The 23005-nt window shown below is 37.2% G+C and overlaps 1 protein-coding gene across 7 annotated transcripts; it reads right to left on the bottom strand.

Moving 5' to 3' along the window:
* Positions 1 to 2935: 2935 nt before the first annotated feature.
* Positions 2936 to 22959, bottom strand: LOC141913395 (nucleobindin-2-like). 7 transcript variants are annotated; one of them, XM_074804906.1, is made up of 12 exons: positions 22858 to 22959; positions 21739 to 21856; positions 20847 to 20960; positions 17105 to 17231; positions 16598 to 16716; positions 8298 to 8483; positions 7818 to 7908; positions 7678 to 7736; positions 7024 to 7206; positions 6534 to 6608; positions 6038 to 6133; positions 2936 to 5126 (listed from the first exon to the last, which is right to left on the bottom strand). In XM_074804906.1, the coding sequence occupies exons 2-12, from the start codon at positions 21847 to 21849 to the stop codon at positions 5118 to 5120; spliced, it is 1170 nt and encodes a 389-aa protein (XP_074661007.1). In that variant the 5' UTR covers positions 21850 to 21856; positions 22858 to 22959; the 3' UTR covers positions 2936 to 5117. The 7 variants fall into 7 exon arrangements, with proteins under 7 accessions (XP_074661007.1, XP_074661009.1, XP_074661013.1 ...); XM_074804908.1 differs by lacking the exon at positions 16598 to 16716 and adding an exon at positions 12248 to 12354; XM_074804912.1 differs by lacking the exon at positions 16598 to 16716 and adding an exon at positions 11641 to 11681.
* Between the last annotated feature and the right edge of the window lie 46 nt (positions 22960 to 23005).

The raw sequence follows: 23005 nt of genomic DNA, 5'->3' as shown, positions 1-23005 counted from the left end.
TAGAAATCAAGTGGAGCAAAAACTAGAAAAGAATATGTATGGAGCTGTAACAAAGACCAACTCGTAAACGCACAGGACACTGGGAAACACTCGTAAACATGTTTCTGTTTCCTGTTTCCGTGTTTTCCCGCGTCGTCTGCGTTGGGCATTGCCATTGTTCACACCTCAATAGCCACGAGTCATACACGACAGTACTGCTTTCACAAAGTTAACACAATTACATTCGGCGACAAAACCATTTCATCCTATTGAATTCTGCAGAAACCTCCTGACTAAATGTAAACTGCTATTGTGAGTCTGGTGATTCTACTTTCACTGATAAATTGAGTGTAATAAGCAGTAGGCCTGATGTAATTTCATTGGACACATTTTCATTGAAATCAGATTACTTTTACCGGTCTCACAGTAGCTGATAGATATTTCACTCGGCGGTGAAAACTAAATTTAGAAAATCAAGAATTACAGCGAAGAAATTCTGTTGAAATATATATAAAATGAATCACCACAGAAAGACCAAACACCTAGAAAATATAGCTGGATTAGAATATGAACTTATATTTTAGTGGGAAAATTCATTATTTGTTAGAACGAAAAAACAAATGCGTGGTTGAATAAACTAAACTCAAGCGAGTTTATAATAAATTAATGAAAATAAATACATTCTAATGATATAAAATACTTCTAATAAGTCTAACATTGAATCATTCGAATGCATTAAATATCCCCTTGAGTTCTGAGGATAAATTGAAGGTTTAGATAATCTAAAACACATTCTGGAGTTCCTCAGTGGTTGGTTTAGATTTGATGGTAAAGCGACTAATTATAAATTCATTATATAACTAACCCGAGGATTGTGGAACTGGGTGCTTAAGTCAGTTACTAAAAAAAATGTTCAAGAGAGTCCAGATAACTGTCACATTTCAGGGCCCAGTTGCGATTCAGGTTAGAATCAGTCCAAGCCACAACAGTTGTCTGTGGAACAGGGTCAGATAAACAGGACGATGAAATTAGGTAAGCCCCTTTTTGATGAAAGATAGAAGAGATGTGTTTACTGGCACTGTGAGTTATTACCTGAATTTCAACAGTTGAAAAATCGTTTTTCTGAATTGTTTATTCACAATTAGATAAATAATTAGATTCAAGCACGAATTAATCACCGATGTTAGAAGATAAATAGTGTTCATTTTCTGTTGGAAAAGAAAGAATCTTCCCATTTTACCGAGTAAACCGGGAAATTCCAAAATCGTGAATATGATACTCATTGTAAGTACCATTTTCGTCGCTTTCGACGCGCCCTGTTTTTCTGATTGTGGTTTACTAGTCGCTGATAGAAATTTACGTTTTTTTGCTTTAACTCGTAAAACAATAATTAGTGCCATATTCGCTACGAAAACTACTATATTCGGTATCACGATTCGGAAGATTGGGTCCACGTAACGGTTCATGATTCGAAAAATACTGTCACGTGAGTAGTACGCTCTGTAGTGAGGACCGAGTCTGGATCGTTGTTGAAATATAACCCGCATAGTGATTGGGTAGTAGGAACACATTGCCACTGAAAATATACATGCGAAGACAACGATAAAATTGAGGATGATATTGCGTTGAAACTTGAAGATGAAAATCATCGTAAATAATCTTTCGCACTGAATAATTACAGTTAAATAGTTACGAAACATTTGAAATCCGTTGTTAAACATAGTCATCCATATGTATATGTGAGGGAAGACCCAAGTTGCATTGAAATATTTGATCATATCACCGTACGAAGCGTAGTGAACATAATAGCGCACCGGGTCCTGAATGAATTTCGTTATTAAAAACATGTTATCAGCGACGGCGAGACATTTCAGTAGATAGATGCAGCGGTTTTTAGTTTTCATTTTGACAAATACGATTATGACAATCGTGTTTAAAACGACCCCCACTATAAGAAGAGGAGGCAAAATAAGTCCTGCCATAACCCATCTGTGGGCATGTGATGTTAAACTTGAAGTTACCATCCTGAATAAGTTACGGGATTCAGTTCTACGCCAAACGTATGTCGGTGTATGACGTTGAATTCACCGTGGAATTGATCATCCTGAGTTCTATAGACTATGCTGGTATGTAAATCAAATTATTGTTAGGCTTTTACCACAAATGATACGTACATGCACACGATGCGAGTAATTCTAGCATTGTGTCGTATTGTGATTTTCTTTTCCGGAAATTCTCTAAATTTGTAAATTTTGAACGAATCAGTTATCACAATAGCAGCTAGAAGTTAAAGTTCAGGGCTGGGTTTCATAGATGTGGAAGAAAAATAGTCCCAGGGAACATTTTGAAATTTGTCAGTTACAACCATGGTTTCTCATTGTTATTGTGGTGGTTGTCACCCAAATTGACGTTTTACCCCTAGGGATAACTTTGATACTCAGTCTATGAAACCGGGCCCAGATGATTATGATATGTGCGGCGATGTTGGTATATAACGAAACAACAGATTCCGGCGCCAGTTTTATCATCATTTTATTATTTACAAATCTTTTAAAAATGGACAAAAGCAGAGAATTCGTATCAAAACAGTAATACGTTTTGACGATAGACTTTTGCGTTTTATCAATTCAACGTACAAGGTTGATTCTGGCCGGAATGGCCACCGCCTATAAGAGTGAGGAGGTCCTGTGATTTTCTGGCATTACCAACTAGTCGGTTTAAATCACTCAGAACTCTCTCGCGAGACCAATCAATACAAGTCCCCGAGAGAGATGTGAATTCCGGTACAGTTGGAGCAGGGATGGATCGCGTTATCACGATATAAATTGGAGAACGTTATTGTCCGGAGCTTGTGATAATCGTAGGCAATCGACTCCGAGGTAAACACTGAGTCATGTGTGAAACTGTTCCGGGAAAATCCCCGCAGAAACTCAAGATTCACAACAAGCCGCAGAAATAATGAAATGGATGTAATTTTTATTATCATATTTTCTTGTCATCACATTCTCTTCACGCATGAACGAATATTCAACTCGCCAGACATAGAAAAATACATTTCTTTTCTTAATACAGTAGACTCAAATACATAAAACAATGTAATTCAAATACATAATACAATGTAACTCGAATACAAAATACAATGTAAGTCGTATACATAATACAATGTAACTCAAATACATAATACAATGTAACTCAAATACATAATGTAACATAATATTTCGATGTATGGAAATTTTGATTTAAGAAGAATAAAAGACACAATATCAGTCGTATTCATTTATTGAGAAAACAATTCGATACGAGCCGAATTCAAGAAAAAGACGCCAGAAAATGATTCAGTTTTTCAAATTCTAGTCGCAGCCTGACATGTCGGAGTAGGCTTCAAAGTTTACTACATAAATCACATGTACACTAGGCCATGATAATTGTATAATTGATACAATGATTTTTTCCAGGAAAACATAACGCAATTTTACGGTAAGAATATTATAAGTGAAAATATGTGGCCAGTACTTTCACCACAGAAAGACCAAACACCTAGAAAATATAGCTGGATTAGAATATGAACTTATATTTCAGTGGGAAAATTCAGCATCTGTCAGAACGAAAAAAAACAAAAAACAAATGCGTGGTTGAATAAACTAAACTCAATCGAGTTTATAATAAATTAGTGAAAATAAATACATTCTAATGATATAAAATACTTCTAATAAGTCTAACATTGAATCATTCGATTTAGTAAAGTATTCTCTTTGAGTTCTCAGGATGAATTGTAAATTTAGAGAATCAAAAACACATTCAAAGGACTCAGTTCCACAGTAGTTGGTTTAGATTTGACGGTAAAATTAACTAATTCTAAATTAATTATTTACAACCAACCCGAGAACTGTGGAACAGGATGCTGAAGTCAGTTATTCGAAAAATGTTCAACTAAATCCAACAACAACTAAATCCAGAAACAGGGAAATTTCAGGGCCCAGTTCCACAGTTGCCATTTAGCTTCAAATCAATTCATGCCACAACTGTGAAATGGGGTCCAGCTATCTATTTCTAAATGTAAATCTATAGAGTGAGAATTCAAAATTATCTGTCATATATTTACACACATATATATATCATAAACCTGTTACATACCTTCAACATACAAACATATACAAATTACAGGCAATACTCAGTAGTTATCGGGATCCAGTTCCACGGTAACTTCTCATCACTGTTCATTGTGAGCTAAACCCTAATTTGATTCAGTTGAATGTACTTTTAACTTTTCCCTCAACTCATTCAATTGGAGCCATTACAGTGGAACTGGATCGCGACAGAGATATTACAAATGGCAGTTATTGACATAAACAAATTCACAGTTTCACAACATCAATTGGGGTCAGTTTTCAGCAGGTTGTCGTTTTATATGGAGAGAATTACAACGATAAATTCAGCTCTGAATTTCTGTTTAAAAATGTTTATCTCGAAATATCTGAATGATGACTTTACAATTTTGACTGTGGCAAGCGAGGATTCCGCTTGTGGCGAGTGAGGATCCACCAGGTTCGTTAGTGAGACAGTAGGACAATGATGTTGAATTTTTTTTCGAATAAGACACATCTATCAGTAATTAGTTGAGTATATGCCTAAATCTCTTTCCTCTTATTCATACACAATGATATCAATAATCTGTTCATACATAAGGCCTATGGGATTCGGTGGGGAGTGGTTGGTGCCGATTCATCATTTCAAATATACGTTACTGAATTGATAAATATTGATTAATTTTCAAATCTCTTCTACTATCTACTTCTCAAATGGGTATTAAATGCATAAATACAGAAAATAGGTAATTATGCAGAGTGAATGCTGATTTCATTATGAAATTCAAAACCATGTCAACCCTCTCGCCATCTCCCTCCCTTTCTCTCTCTTTCTTGGTTGAATATATTTATGAAGAATTTCATTCTCAGATCATATGAAAACTGTCTCTAAATTCAAAGCGTATTTTCTGGCGTATATTAAAAATAATTCCGCGAACTGTTTTTAGTCGACGATGATCACGGTGTTTCTTGAAACTCGGTTGTTGAAATAATAAGGTTTTTGTTAAGACAGCAAGTTGTTGATGTTGAGGGTGATTTAGTCGAGTTCTCTTCTTATTTACCCTGAAAAATAAAATGAATAAAATAATTGCTCAAAAACTACTACAGAAAAATCTTTTTTCAATGAATTTAAATACTATTCATATTTTTCAATTCTATTCTACAGATGAAAACGGAATGAATATGAAAAATCCGAAATATTCTATGAAAGAAACTTTCACCAAATTTTGAATGAATGTTATTATTAGAAACTGCGACTTTAGGTAATATGGACGTCTATAAGCTAAATATCTGTAGATCCTGCGGGCACTAAATGTGGTACCCAAACTATCTGCCTTATTGGTACAATTAAAACTCAAACCTTGAACCTGAACTTGAAAAGATCCTAAAAATTCTCTATTCTGGGGGCAGCAGGCAAATATTCATAACACTAATCTTACCCCCGGCATAGTTTGGCCCTCGTGGTGTTCACTTTTAGTCTCATGATGTTCACCTTGGGATTCATGGTCTTCAACTTTGGCCTCATGGTGTTCACCCTGGCCTTCGTGGTGTTCACCCTGGGCTTTGTGGTGTTCACCCTGGGCCTCGTGGTGTTCACCCTGGGCCACATGGTGTTCACCCTGGGCCTCGTGGTGTTCACTCCCGGTCTCCTGGTGTTCACCCTGGGCCTTGAGGTGTTCACCTTCAACGGCCTCATGGTGTTCAGGATTAGGGTGTTCTTCATGAGAACTTTGATGGAGGGAACTGGATCGGGAAGATGGGTCTGAACTAGAATCAGGATGGTCAGTTTGGGAACGGTCCTGTCGATCATTCGGGTTTGGATACTCTTTTTGAGGTTGTGTTTTGGAGTATTTTTTCAACATTGAAGGAAGAATTAATCGCGGAATATTTTTTCGATGTTTTCGACGATCTTCTCCCGTACGACTTTCATCATATTGTGCTCCTGCTTCGTGTTCAGTTTGTTTATCCTGTACCTGTTGCATGTTTACGACGCCATCTTTATTTTGACTTGCAGCAGCGCCGTCTTTAGGCTGAACTTTGAGTTTATCACCGTCAGCTTTAACTGCGTTCTGTGCGGAAGAAAAGTTCCAAAGATGTGAGTGCGAAATAGATGGAAACATTTGGAAATTTGTCAGTTATTACCATAGTTTCTAGATTATCTTAGGGAAAATGAATAAACCCACAATGTTGATAAACTGATGTATTCTCAGTGTAGAAGTTGACAAGCAACCCCACGATGTTAATATTTCAAAGTTTATCTATCTGACAATTTCTTCAAGATTTATCTAAATCCCATCTTCAGGGAAACAGCTGTTTCGATAAATTGCCAAACCGTCTGATAAATAAACTTAAGCCATCATCGTTGTGGGATTGCTCATCAACTTCAACACTGAGAATACATCAGTTTTAGTCTATGACACCGGGCCTAGAATTACTAGAATTATAATATTAAGGATGGAAGAAACTTACCTCATCATCGTCAGGATGTTTTTTCTCCCAATCTGCTAATTCGTCTTCGGTAAACTGATCTTCATCATCAATGCCCTAAACAATAATCAATAACCATTATTTACATTTTCAAGAAAAGGAAAAGCTTCATTTAGTAACACAATCCACACAAAGCCGTTGGAAATTGATACTCTAGTACATAATGCCAAATTGTTCTCAATAAATGAAGAAATCCCACACTTCGAATTTAAGATTATACGATCAAATTTATTATTATGAAACCACAACGTTTCGGCTGTTGACTAACAGCCATCATCAGGTGGAATGACCAGAAAAACAAGTAACAAAGCATATAAACTCACAGGATCTAAAATAGAAGCAATGCGTCAAAACTAAAGATAAACAGACCGAACCGTAGAAACCACAGCAATTCTAACACAGATTTATACACTGCACTGCGGTGTAGACGCACTGAAAGGGTTAATAGGAATATACTCTCGTATGCACTTACTTTCCATCCTTCATCTTTAGCGGCAGCATTCGAATTGACGGCGTCCAAGAATTCTTCCAATGAAATCATAGAATCTTTATTCTTGTCGTAGTCTTTGTAAACGTGTTGTCGCATGCGATTCATCTCTTCATATCGTTCCATCATATCGTCTTCAGTGTGATTCGATTCATAAACTTTATCGAGCTGAAGTTAAATGATCAGATAACATTGTGCGTTTGTTTTTAATACTGTCAATTCTTATTGCATAATTTGCGATAAAGCTCGTCAAACTCGGACAAACTGTGAAATCAGTTGAGGTTAAGTAAAAGCATAGGAAAATACGTTAGCGAGTCACAAAGATGATTTCATTTTAGTCAAATCTAGTCAAAAGTTCCAAGTTGGCCCTGCTCGAGTAAGGCTTACCTCACTACAATACAAGTATCAATCTGCACTCTGTGCCCTAATATATATTTGATGAACACCGTTCTCCCAATTTGAGATCGTCCATGCTTCTAATATGTTCAGAAATTCACTGGAGACATTCTCAATTGAAAACAAACTACTAACACCAGACATAAGACATTTCATGATGCTGAATGATGACAGTCTGAAAGGGGTGATTCCAGACAAAATACAGATTGATACTTGCATGAGCGCTGCATTGTATATATTTACCTCAGCTTGGAATAATGCTTCCACCTCATCAGGTTCAAGGACACCATCCTCGTTTGTATCTAAACATCATCGGATAAAATTCAGAATCGATCGTAATTTCAAATTCTAACAAATCAAATGTTAGTTAGTGTTATCCATACCGTGGTATTTGAAAAAAGTTTTTGGGTTGAATGTATCTTTGTCCATGTGATCTTCTTTCTCCCATGTTTCTTCCAATTGAGCTCGTGATCCCTGAAATATAAATCATAGGTTGAATAGTAGTTCATAGCTATAGAATCAACAGTACTCGCTTGCCAGGGTTAGATCGCGTCATGCCAACAGAAACCCGGGCTGCAGTTCCTTCTATTTATTACACCACAGAAAATTTCTCGAGCGGACTGGTTGCCGCTCAGTAGCCACCAGTCTTTATATCTACCCAATCAGATGCGTTGTTTACAGGCAGGTTCGCTCCATCAATACAATGCATCTGATTGGCTAGATAATTAAGCTTTGTGTAGGCGAGCGAGGATGGACTCTGCCCGTAATAAGATTTTGTCAGCTCAGGGTCCAGTTGGGTGAAGGCTGTGGATCAGGATCCGGAGTCAAACCCACAAAACTGTGGAACTTGACTCAACACTTACCGGTTCATGAACTTTCTCGTGTTGATGGTGCTTTTTCTTAGATTCCTGATATTCAGCCTCGGCCTTTTTTCGATGTTCTTCGTCCATCGTTTTCAGTTTTTTGCGTCGTTCGTGCTCTTTCTGCATTTCGTAGTCTTTGAATTTTCCAGCGCGTTCTTCATCATATTTCTCCAGATCAGCCGTAGCCTGTATCATTAATACACGACAACAGTTACATCTAACAGACATAAACCGGCAATTACAAAAGTAAAAACTAATAGATGATTTTGTCGTTCGACTCCAATGCGATGAGCCATTTTCACAACAGATTCTTTTCGAAAAGCGGTTCTAACAGAATAACGAAGTTGCTATTGTCACAACTGCTCTTCGAAAATAAATCCGTTTTTAAAATATCTCGTAGCAAATGAATCGAAACATCACAACTCTCGTAGTTTTCCTTCAGTGAAACTTTTACTTGTGCACAGAAACCAACAGTAACATATGGGATCATTCATTTATTACGTACGCATAAAATTTGAATTTTTCAACCCACCTCCCCCTCTGTACGCAAAATCGGACATTTTTTCATATATCTATTAAGCATCACAGCCCTCCTTCCTCCCCTAATGCATACGTAATAAATGTATGACCCCTATGATACAATTTTGAATACAGTCAGAGTCAGTAATATATGCAGGAAGCGCCATGATCTCGTCCAATGACAACGCTCAATCAACATCAACCACGCCGTCGTAAGAATTCTTAAATATCATATTCGTATCGACAATATGGTTTTTCTCGATACCAAACATGCAATTTAACCGACTCTGACAGTAGTTCGTACTATTCTTTCAGACCTGACAATCTCGGTATTTCCAGTGATATTGATAGTGAAGTTCCCTGAAGCATTTGTAGTGTGATGATCATTATGTTCATGATGACACTTAAATACATATTGGGACCAAAAAACAGTGAAAACTTTTCTGATGGGAGTAATTCGACATAATTTGCAAGGCGGTTTAATTTGAAAATACGCCCGATTCTGTTAAGTCAGGTCTGTTTTTAAACATCATAAAAACCTGCTCAATCTCAATCAGACATTACCGTTTATTCATGTTTGAATGTGATTTCTCATTGTTTATCTATGGTAGATTAAGCAGGTTTTAATGTGGTAACGATTGCTTATCACGAATACTTACCTGCCCACATGTTTATAGTTCTCATTTCATTTTCATTTCAAAAGTTCATTGCATTCAATAACAATACAGTAGACTGTGTTTACCCCTGACTCCATCACCTTGGATTATCGCGTGCCCTGCGTGGACAATATATTACAGATTTTCTTATTCCAAGTCATCATGATAACACAACCCGTCCCTGCCCAGACTGCCCTGCAGGAATTCATCGGTTCCGCGAACGGCAAGCAAAGTCTACTGTATCATTAAATCATGAGATAGATTCAAAACATGTCTATTGAAAAAGCGTTAATAAAGTGAATGCGCATGCACCGGTAATAAATTAACAAACGAACGAAGAATCAGTTCCACAGTTGTGAATTTGAATTCACTCTTAAGAAGTAAGAATTATGAAGATTTTTATAACGGCATAAAATGAGAAAAACATAACTCACAACTGAGGAACTGACAGGGTTGAGAAAAACGTGCAGAAAAACGAAGGAAAAGAACGGAAAATGTGTAAATGTGAAAATAAATTAAAAGACAGACATGAAAATAAATCAAGAATAGAGTTGTTTAGTACAATATACATTAAACTCCTCGTTACTCTCGGTACCAGATGACTGAAGAATATTTCAATTTCACTGATTTCAAATTTGAAATAACTAACTAATTAGACTCTAAGTAATCGAAGACCTATTAAAATATAGTCCATAGGCTAAATTGAACCTAAGAACTTTGAATCTGGATCCAACAGTTTTAACATTGCTGACAATGAATACTGAGTAAGATGAAGTCTAGTTTGGTTAGTTCTACAGATGGTGAAGTTCGTGATGATTGTGGATCATGGATTTAGTTATAATGAATTTGTTCACACAGTTACGAGGCAATGGTCCATTCAGTGCTCGCAACAACGATTTCCATCAAAACTTATTAACGCATCTTTAGACAACTTGTATCAGACAATTATGCGAGAAAGTTTGAAGGCTTTGCTTCATCGGTAAATCAACAAAGCTCGGCTTATTTTTTCATCTTATAAATGATTTAGGGTTAAAGGATAGATTTGACTTTACTAGTGACAATTAATGGAAATTTCTAATTTCGAAGATTTCAATGTGCAGTTAGAAAAAGCAGTTCTAAGTAAAGTCGAAAGTTGTCAGAGAATTTCCTTTTTCAAAACCGGATTTGAATAAAAGTTATGAAGAAAGTTTTCAACTAAAAATAAAAACTAAGCTGAAAATAATTCAGGCAAATAAAACGAAAAAGAATATTGTCTGAAATATTGGGGGATGGCGTTAGAATTGTCTGAGATAATCTGCTTGCTACATGCGCTAAGTTCAGACCTGAGTGATAAGCATTTTCAGATCATCCGGTCCGAATTGGTCTGGATTGGAAGCGTCCACGTGGAGGTAGACTCCGTCGAAATTTCTCTTCGGTTTATCACCGCTTTCTTCGAGAAAAAAGAAAAGAAAACATCGAAAAGGGGGGATGATAACATATAAGACATCAATCAATCAGAGGGTGGGGATTGGGGGGGGATGGCGGGGGGCGTGTTGGACCACGATTCAGAACCTAACTTACGAGAACCATATGCAAAAAAAGGTTCCAGTTCACGATTATCATTTTCATTAACGTTTCGATTTGTAAGATGCTCTTAATTTGAGAGAAGTGCACAGATTTTGAAAGTAAGTTCACATGCACTGTTCGAGATAGTCACACAGTAAAGTGGTTATTTGACTCAGAAATTCAGCGTTATCTCCCGTGTCACTGATCACCCGCTGTAGAGATTGTGCTGAAAGTTTCATCGTAAATGTCATGATCAGTCGTTAAAGAGGTCATGCCTTCATCAAGATGAGTAAATCGATGGTTACTTTTGGGACATCATCGCTCCTCGGCGGGGATTCGAACCCGATAACATCGTAAGACTCTGCCCCGGAACCATGAAACCCTGTCTGAATAGCCTGAGTCCGCAGGTACATGCGCGGCTTAACCATGACGTTAGTTATTCCATTTATAGCTATCAGTGAAATTTGCCTCAGCAATTACATAATGGGCAATCTGATTTGTGCCATATGTATCTGAGTACGCAGAAGAATCAGACAGGGTTTCGTGCCGAGGTTGAGCCTCGCGATGCCGTCAGGTTCGAATCGCCGATGAGATGAGAGGATGACCGCTGGCATGCCTCTTACCTCCGTAATGTTCCACATTTTACCCAAACCGGTCGTAATACCTGTTCAATCGTAATCACAATGATTAAATCATTCAAATATTCACGACTGACCTCGGAACTAGAGAGCAGAGCGAGAGAGAGCGCGTTGTGAACAGGATTCAAATCGGGTAGATAAACTGTCAATATTTTACACGAGGAAACCACGACAACGACAACAATCTACCTCTACTCGAGCAACGTGTTAACCCCTTCACTAGCGAAATCTGTGAAATTCGAATCACGAATCTCATTCAATTTTGAAGCAGATTATTTTCTCGAAGCGTTTATTACTGCAATTATATGCTTTAAAGGTAAGGATTGGATAAGGATAAGACTCCAAGGAGAGAGATCGAATATGTCTTTAGCAAATCATCAGCCTTATGAAGATAATCACTGGGAAAGGGTTAATTAACGCTGCTATGATTATCGTAGTAACGATGACTTGCTCGAGCGAGGTCGATAAAAATGAAAATAAAATCAGATTTTAATCACTAGGTTTCAGTATCGGGGTTAGATACGTGACGAATCGTTAGGTTAAACACGAACAAAAAAAAAACAAGTTTCAGACTCACGAACGATGAACAAACCTGTTTGACTAGTTTTTCCAAATCTTTCATTTCGAAAGAATGAGGATTTTTGAGGTCGAGATGTTCGAGCATCGGATACCTCATCTTATTCAACTCGGTTCCGTTCGCTGATTTTATTATTTATCAATCGACAGGGAATTCATGAAAGAAAAATAGATTTGATTCAAAGTTTAAGTCGAGAGAATTGCGAAGGGTATTATGAAATGACGCGCCGGCTTCGGGCAAGTCAAAAATAAAACAGATTAAAATCATATTTCAGGCTTAGACTCCGAGTATAGTCCGGAGTCTAGAACTGTGGAATCAGTATAGTCTGACTATATACTGATTGAAACGCGAGGTCCATTCACAGTGGTCCAACTCAATATCTCATTCTTAGTACGGATCACCGACCTCAGCTTCACAGTTGACTTTAGATTTGACTTATTGAGTCAACTCTATCTTAGAACTGCGGAACTGGACCCCTCGAGATCTTTACCCTGTCAAACCTCTAACTCCGAGCTGGAAAGGGTGAACTATTAGACAGTCTGCACCCTGTTAAATATCTTCCTCCCGAGCCTCAGGAGCCAGTGACAGTTCGTTTTCAATGTTTTAACACTGTGGAACTGGATTCAAATGAATCTGAGCCTGAACTCGGTTTTACAATGTGTCCTAGATCTAGCTCTTAAGAACAACGGCATAATTAAATCCTTACTGGACTAGAATCACGACTAAATCGACCCGTATATGGGACATTTTCAGAGGAATACGTAATGAATTTGTACGATGAAAGTTCGGTAAAGTTCAATATAACAACTATCCAATCAGAACATACACAGACAAGGTGTAAATGAAAATGTCACGAGTCGTTTTACACCCACAAAGACGTAGACAATGATATATTTCACATGTTCCATCATCGCACGACAGAAACTCATCAATACGTGTTAATCGATGAGATGTTTACGAGAATCGGATGGGATCTTCTGGTGAGAGAAATCGCACTCGCCAACAGACCACCGAGGCATGAGGTCATATCAATCGCATGTCTTCACGAATATAGCTTCAAAGTTTACTACAAGTCGACAACTTTAACTGACAGCAGTGTAAGTATTACTCGGTTTACTATTGATGAAATACTCTGAGTCTGTTATAAGTTAAGGATCGACGATGATCTCTATGGTTGATTTCAAACTTTGATAAATAAAATTTACTTTTAATCTATCAAACTTTGTATAAAGTTGGTTTTAAACTTTTTATCCATTCTCCACGTCAGAGTGTAAGCCTACAGACTGCTCTGCTCAGAGAGTCTGTATTTCAATGATATTACAAAATCCTGCACTCTGAAAGAAAAACAAGTCTGAAAGATTTCCTTTAATTAATGCTTTATTTACGACTTTTTTTACTTTATCCTATTAGTCATATTTAACAGAATACTACTCTATAATATCATCTATAATACTGTATAAAACTGTATTCCCGAAGATGACTATTAGGATAAAGTCAAAACGTCGAAAATAAAGCATTAACTCAAGGAAACCTTTTCAAACTTGTTTTTCTTTTCCGAGTGTTGGATCTTATACATCAAATCTATGTAGGGTTTTACTAGCTTAGTTACTTCTATATATTTCAAAGCGAAATAATTAGTTAATTGCTGTTAATCTAAAGAAGGATTATTTCTTAATTACGGTCAATGTTATACAATAACTGAAAATTGTTTTAGCTATTGTTAAAGGACTCTGTAGGGTTGTAATAGCTCACTGGGATAGCCTTATTTAGTCTTGGAATCTTTGTTATAGAGCCCGTGATTAATTGCAAGGAATTCTATCTTTTAATCACAATTTTGCACAATTCATTTAGTGATTAAGATATGGTCTGACACTAATCCTTAGCATACAGTGTCTTAGTGAAATAACCTCCATATTGCAATCGATCTACCTTTTAATCAATGTTATGCAAATCATACAGTATCTATCATATAAATTATCATTATAATTTATACAATGGTCCACTGGTCAACTAGGTTTATTGTCTAATTAACAGTGTCACATTACTATCTACACTGGTCAGTGCAGGTTCCTGGTGTGAATGACCGATTCATTCTATCGAATAATAATATTATGCTATGATTAAAAGGTAGAATTATAGTACTTTGAAACTTCATCGTGTAGATGAAGCTTCAACTGACTCTAGTAACGCGAGCTCGTAAACTGTAAGTAAATCTAGTTTAACCTTCGAATTAAGTTCATTCAGATTGTAAATACAGTGGAACCTCATGAGAACAAACTTCACAGGACCAGAAAATATGTTCGTTATATCCAGTATGAAATTAGAAATTAGTGAAATTGTTTTACTAAGGACAACATTCTATGTTGTAATAAGGTTCCACTGTACGTTTTTCTCCATGTGAATGTGAATTTTTAAAATTTCTTTTGATTTTTTGTATTATCCCTTTGATTTCTCTCCTAGTCTGTACTATTTGTACAAAATAAAGATGATTATTAGGGATCATCTCAAAATTTCGATACTTGTGTCCATTAGAATAAGTTTCTAATTAAAGCAACTTTGAAATGCTCCCTTTTAGTACTATCTGTCTAAATGTTTAACAGACTCGACACCAGGTTAACACAACTTTTTGATTACAGTTTCTAGTGGATGGAAACGATGACAAATTGGACTGTTGAATCAATAAATCGCGAGCCCTACGAGAACGCCCTCTATACATTCGCGCTGTCGTTAATTATAACATGTAGCGTTATAGGAAACGTAGCCGTGATCCTAGCGACCGCGCGAACTCCTAAACTCAAATCACAAGTCGCGAATTTATTCCTCATCAACCTGGCCGTGACCGACTTATCGAATTCGATATTCGTGATGTTACCGTCGGCGATCGCGTTAATCTCCGACCGCTGGATATTCGGACAGTTCGCGTGTCAGCTACAATGCGCTTTAAACTATCTGTTTATAATTGTATCGATGTTAACTTTATCGTTTATCGGAATCGATCGCTATTTCGCGATTGTTTATTCGCTACGATACGTGGTTCTCATCAAGAAGAAATACGTCGTGATGATGATCGCGTATACGTGGTTTCAAGGATCGGCGTTCGCCGTCGTACCGATGGGGATGAACTGGATCCACTACGATTACTGGGAGATGGTCTGCGCGATCGACTGGTTCATCAACATCGTTCAAATCATCGTTTACGTCGTCGTGGCGAACGCGTTGTGTTTCCTGATTCCCGGCGCGATCATCGTTTTCACGTATAGTAAAATAATCGGCGAAACGAAACGTTTGAAAACACGAATCTACGACGCGGCGAATCATCAATTTAAACAGACGCTGAACGCGACGAAAACGATCACCAGTCTCCTCGTCATCGTCATCATCTTCTTCATCTGTATGACGCCGTTCTGTTTCACGAAACTGTTCAAAGCGATATTCTACGCGGACGTGACCGCGGTGCCCGGTCATTTGAACGCCGTATCGACGATCGTTCAGCACACAGCGAGCGCTACCAACCCGCTCATCTACGGAATATTCCGTAAAGATTTCCGATCAGCGTTCAAACGACAGTTACAAACGTTCGGACTATTCAGAGATCGTCACGTGACGACGTCGAGCAGCGGTCACTTGAGCGAAGCAAAACTATAATTATCATCATTCTTTACAATTCTGGAGCCAGTTGCACAGTCATGACTTAAGTACAAAAGTGGTCTTAATCTTAAGACTGGTCTTAAATTGTTAGATTGGTTATAGAACTAAGTTGGTCTTAGACTGGTCTTAAGTCTAAGCCCTCACTATGGAACCGGCCCCTGAGGCTGAAGTTGCTCAAAGGTTGGTTAAATAGAACCGGCGGATAAATATCATCGTAACAATAAACTTTTAAATGTCACTATGTCAACTATCCAGTGGTTAACTTAAAACCATCTTTTTCGGCGACAAGTTCAATGGTAGTACACACCTGTATTCTTCTGAAATAAACTTGTTGTAATATTATTGTAATTATTGATCTTCTGCGTTTATTGTCTGAAGGTTTTTTTTAAATACAAGACCCGGTTCCACAGTTTTAATCAATTTCGAAGTCAACAAATTCAAAATTAGTTAGTATCATCGATTTCGATTCCGAAATCCTGCCGAAGACTACGGAACTGGGTCCAGAACATGAATCCTGTATCATCCTCCGTACTACGACCCTTTAACATGCATGCAAACATTAAATCATGCTTTGAAATACAAAACCTCGTTGCTACTAAACGCTTGATATCCTCGTGTCAACAAACACCCGATATTTTTAACCGTTTTAGTGATGCGGACCCATCCGATAACGTGTACTGAACACAAAAAAAACCCTAATCCGACGTGATGACAAACCTTCTGCGCTAATTTCGCTAAATCGCTTGGTTTAAAGAATTCTGTGTCCCCGAAGATATCCATATGTCCGAACATATGTTGAAACCTTACGGCGAGACCCCTTTGTGGAATCCTTTTACCTATTGAAAATAACCGTAATTATTTGAAAACATGAAATTAATGTATATTTTGAGTAGATTCACCTCAATGCAGAGAGGTTATCCTAGGGGAGGTTATCCCTGACCTCTCGGGGTGGTTATCTTTAAGCCAGCAGAGGATATGAATCCCCTCAAAGAGATCATACCAGGGAAATTCCCTCTAACCACTCAGATAGTTGACCTCTCAAGAGAGATTATCACTGACCTCTGGTTATCCCTCACCACTCAATAGGTTATCCTTATACACTCGGTAGGTTATTGAAAACCTCTGGTTATCCATGACCACTCAAATAGGTTATCCTTGAGCTTTCAGAGATAATCACTGATGTCTGATTATCACTGACCTCTTAAAAGAGGTTGTTTAACCTACCTTTAACTAATTGAAGTTGATATTTAGCGATTTCACGAAGTCGATTGATTTCTGTTCGTTTGATTTCGTCGAGTTTCGTGCGAACTTCGTGACTGACGAACTCCAGATGTTGAGCTATATCACCTTTCTGTAATTCATCAGAGAAAAACACAACAATTAGATGAAATACGACAGACGATACAATAGTATAGTATTATACGAATTGAAAATTTTAAAGCTCTCTTCAGACCAACACAAAATGTGGAAAATGGAAAATATGGTGATAAAATGGTTAAAAATTGTAAATTTCTAATTGTAAATTGTAAAGGTCCTTTTCAAGTACAAAACTACTACTAAATCATTGCTTTGTTTATTTCTATAAATACAGGAAGGATTTATCATCGGAAATCTACGGAACAGGGCCAAGTTTTAAACTCCAAAACTCTGTGGATCATTCGGAACTGCGGAATCTACTGATGAGAAGCAACGTGCGATCAGTTAAATACTCACGAGATCGAGAATAGACTGAAAATATTTCATAGCAATTAAACGTTTATATTCAATACTGTAACAGTGTTTCCTCACAAAACATGCACATAAACAGAAGCCACAGATAAATACGTGAATGTTGGGTGTTTTTAGAATCATAAGATAATCAGGAAAAATACCCGTAGAAATGACCAAATTGACAATAAATGACAATAATGTTGTAATGCATGGTGATTATTTTTATAGTTCAGCGCTATAGGCCTATACTCAAAAAGATTATTTTTATTATTATTATTATTATTAAATTTAATTTGAAGGGTATCAGATAAAGGCTTGTCTTAACGTATTCATTTGTGAACATTAGACATGAAAACCTTCATTATATGGCTATAATAGGGTGTAAACATCACCGGTCACCTGACCTACTGAAGTCACTATTATTCAGATTACCTTTATGGTAATACAAGTAAATTCAGTCAATTTGCATGGGCCAAGGATAGCTGGTCCTCCCACTGGTCACATGATATATCTGGTCATAGCACTGTCTGATTGGCTGGCTAGGGTTATGATGTCACAGGTAATCAGGTAGTCAGGTGACCTAGGGTTAGGGTTTCCGATTGGCTGGCTAGAGTTATGATGTCACAGGTAATCAGGTAGTCAGGTGACCTAGGGTTAGGGTTTCTGATTGGCTGGCTAGAGTTATGATGTCACAGGTAGTCAGGTGACCTAGGGTTAGGGTTTCTGATTGGCTGGCTAGAGTTATGATGTCACAGGTAATCAGGTAGTCAGGTGACCTAGGGTTAGGGTTTCCGATTGGCTGGCTAGAGTTATGATGTCACAGGTAATCAGGTAGTCAGGTGACCTAGGGTTAGGGTTTCTGATTGGCTGGCTAGTTATGATGTCACAGATGGTCAGGGGCTGACTATAGTAATGTCAGTCAGTACAGCTGGTGGTCTATGATTGATTACACATGATTGAACCCAATGACTGTCAATGAATATCTAATGAATGAACCAGATAGTTTGGGTTGTGTGTGTTGTGTGGTCAAATTATCTATTTATTCACATTATGAATTTACTCAAAATAAGCTCTTTAAACACAGATAAATTTTTCCCAGCTAGCAATAATTAGAACTTACCCTTAGTAAATTGAAATGGAAATACAGATTTAGGCTAAAAAAATAGTGACAACTTCGGTAGTATGACTTGATTTATCCGAAATGGAAATACAAATTGAGATTTAGAAATAGAGATGATTTCAGTTGAAATTATACTGTGACGACTTCTAAGAGTATCTACCCTGTGCTTGAATGAAAAGATGAGCGTGGGTTCATATATGAATATTGATATCAAAATTAAAAGATCATGAAATTTTTCAATATCCAGCATAGCAATATAACAAACTATGTCATGTAATATACATATACGTATACGTATACGTATACGTATACGTATACGTATACGTATACATATACATATACATATACATATATATATATATATATATATATCCATATGTGTACAAAAGTCTTCAAATTGATTGTGGATTTTATATCATGTATTATATAGAAACCTAGATGAGGATATAAAATACAGTCCATCTGCTGCTTTTAATCCTTTATAGCTGTTTGAATAAAGCAACTAGTTAAATATGGACGACGTGTAAATATACTCATTCAGAACAGCCTCTTTACATATATTCATAGTTCAACGTGTTCCAGACAATTTGCGCCACGTATTTGTAATATCAGGGTGATATATGTGACTAAACCATAATCATCCCTTAATGTAAATCTATCAAATATATCAAACGAGATATTGAAATTTGTCTATGCGATCGAATGATAAAATGAGTCATACTGCAAATTCGAACACATTTAAAACTTCTCTATCCCGGTTGTTTTTAGCGCCACCTGTTAGGTTTTTCTGCAACTTTACATAAAACGCGAATAATCATTTTTGTTTTTATTCGTCCGTCCGGATCGATACGGATTTTAGTGGTACCTCGAAATTTTCGGCGGTCACTTTCGATTTGAAATTCTCGTCGGTTTCTAAAGCGCTGAATACTTCTTGTAAATAACGTTCGTATTCGATACCCATCACCTACAAATACAAAATACACGAAAACCTTCTCCAGAATATCATGCAAAAAAGACGGCGAAAAAAACCCAGTTTTACCTCGATGACACGAGCCATAAAAATACCGTATAATCTAACGCAGTTTCACATCGAGTATCAATAAACATGAAGACTAGTAGTTATTGACTTTAATAGAAATCACAAGGTTTTGCTAATAGCGCATAGAATAGCTTCATCAGGTAAATGAACAAAGTTGGAGAAATAAAGGAAGGTGTGGACTGTGATTAAAAGTCAGGGAGAGAATGATTTAACAACACTAAATATCACTGATAATTGTTATACATATTTCATCTATATTTCGTATTTCTTTATTGTTTTATGTCTCCATCTTATTACTCATTGTCCTCTGAGACTGTTTTTCTGTGTCGGAATGTGTTAATTGTTGTTTGTCTCACTGTCATGTCACTACTCGGCACCTTTGTTTTTGTATCATTTTCCATGTCTCAACCTGTCTGAATCTGTGTTATATAAATAGCTATGTGTAAAAATAAAGTCGAGTCCAGTTTTCGTATTCCAAACTGATAGTTCGCTCGTTACTCTTTCGTTCTGCTCCGGATTTCCGACGTCGACCATTCTTCGAGAATAGGACAGAAAATAGCTTTGCTAAAATGACACGATTCCCTGATTACTCTCCCTTAATAGTTCTACTACTTCGCATCTCCATTGACTTCAATTCATTAACCCGATGAAGCCACTATATAGAGGGCAGCACTAGAAGCGAAAGCTCGCAATTTCTAATAAAATCAGTTAATCTACGCAGCAACTACCCGCGTTCACCGATACCAGTTAAACAAGGCTCGTCTAAAACTTTTAACACTCATAGAACCCAATATCTCCTTTCCTTTTTTTGGGTTCCACAAGTTACAGACAACGAACAAGAACCCCGAATGCGAACCAACAGAAATGTTTCAGTTTCGTGCTGGTAATCGATAGTTTTCACAGGTCTGCAAATGTCGTTTAAATTTTCTCGTGACAATTCAGAGATTTACCGCCAAAAAGTTCACCGACATTACGAGCACATTGAGCCACAAATACATAAAAAAAGGTCACCAATTCACGCATGCAGTTTCCCGTACCAAAATAACAACAAATAAAATGTGAAAAACAACCCTGAACAACTCTGCTGTTATTTTTACCTGGATACTTTCGTACGTTGTGTTTTCCATTCGTTTCCTAAACTCAGGGTCTGATTCTAGGGCGGTTTGTATCTCTTTTAGATAACGGCTATATCCTTCAAACGCTTGATGAATCTGAAGGCATCATCAAAATTTATTTTATTGCTCAAACCCAAATGACCAACTACACCCTAAACACCTGGAGCTGTTTCATAGTCACTGCTTAGACTGAAACCCAGACTTAGCTCATCTTAGATCTATAGCCAATCGATCTACTTTAGACCATTTTTGGGACTTAAGTCTCGACTATGGAACCGGCCCCTGGGCTGGATTAACTACTAAATCAATTTAAGATAAGGTTAAAACTGAATATATGTAGAAATTAAATCAATTTGAGAGTTAAATATTTATGTAAATCTGGATGCTGGATTCAGTTCCTCAATTTTTGGTTCAGTTTCACTCGTTACATTTTAAATAGTTCATTTTCTCTTTTCATGTAGAACCAGATCCTGGGCCAAATTGGCAACTATCGATAAGAACTGAGGTCCATCTTTTTACTTCAGTTAGCACGCAGGCTCTGAGTTAAATTTCTTAAAACTGGGTCGTCTTCAAACATTTTCTCCATAGGCTGGTTGTAAAGATCAGTGTAACTATTATACCACAGGGTCAAACCAACTCAGTACACACCTACCCCCCCCCCCCCCCCCGGGTTGAATATCAAAACTTGAAAATTAAACTGATCTGTCAGTTTTAACTCGCAAATTTTAGGTTTAAATTTCTTTTGTTCTGCTTCATGTTTTCAATGAGGAAAACAATTCAAACTCAAGCTGTTTGAAGCTTAAACTTTTTACACAAAAACTGACCCAGGGGTAGAATAACAATTCATGAGAGTAATGAATGAATGAAAACTTACATCATCAGCTGTGCCTTCCTTCGGTTCTTCTTTCTGTGGAATTACAGGCGGACAAATAATCCCCGGTAAACAATACACCGTTATGATAAATATCACACTGAACAAATTCATTTTGAACCTGAAAATAATACAACAACAATCTATCAATGGATTCAAAGCCTGTAGAGTCAAAGATTGACCGTTTAAAATGACTCCAATAGGACGCCTACACTTGATTCAAAGAGATATCATGGTCCCACAGTGCAGATAAGAATAAAAAATTTAGCTAAAAAAGTTTTTCACAGGTGATCCTAAATGGAAATGGTGCCTTTGTTAAAGGGAATATACTTCCATACTACAGGGACATATTAGTGAATGGTTGATCAAGGTAGAACATAATCTCCCATCCTAGAAGTCATTCACCTGATGAAGCTTCTATTCATTAGTAGCGAAAGCTCGTGCGTCAAATAAATAGTTAACCTATATAGCACTACTCGTCTCGTTACTTATTCCAAACCAGGTTAACACGGCTACTCTACGAATATTCTCATCCTAGAACTATGCACCATAAAGTGAAAAATCAATTTCCCAAATATTTCACTGATGAGAATCTATCGAAAATTCCAAATTCTTATTGAAAGAGCCACGTAAGCTAGGCCTGGCTAGCTAGGCCTGGAATACCAAAACCTGGATTGAAGTTGCAGCTTTTTAACTTACACCCAATTCCACTGTTCTCGGGGTAGGCCTACCAGAAGGTATAGGATCGAATTAAAAGAAAATGAATTAATTTGTAGTTTGAACTCCAGTAGGCGTAATAGCAGAGTCAAACTGTGATGAATCCAATTCAATAATACTAGCAGTAGAGAGTGAAGAGCTGTGGAACTGGGACCAGAGGAGATAAGCAACGGGGCTACGGAGAGGTATTATCAAAATGATGGTAACATATGTACAACAACCAGCTGGTAGGTAGTAGTAGGCTGCACCAGCAGAGAACCGGCCGGCGCCGGTGCTCGCGAATTCGATGTAGTGGAGGCAAGAATGTGTTGTTTAAGCGAGGACAGGATGTCTTTATCTATAACCCGTAAAGATACCATTAATTAGCTGAAACCATCTTTTTAAGAACACAATGAAAATACTCACCCGAACCCGTTCAATTTGAGATATCAACTGAAATCTAAACTGACGTGTTCAATGACAATTACTTCCGGGTTTTCCAGGAAATTACTTCCGCGTTACTAAAATTAGAACGACTCAGCGAAGCGACGGCGCGACAAATAATTCGTTATTG

Source organism: Tubulanus polymorphus, chromosome 11, assembly GCF_964204645.1.
Source record: "Tubulanus polymorphus chromosome 11, tnTubPoly1.2, whole genome shotgun sequence".
In the NCBI taxonomy this organism is placed as follows: Eukaryota; Metazoa; Nemertea; class Palaeonemertea; order Tubulaniformes; family Tubulanidae; genus Tubulanus; species Tubulanus polymorphus.
The sequence above is the reverse complement of the archived record's forward strand: the minus strand, read 5'-3'. Positions and strand labels throughout refer to the sequence as shown.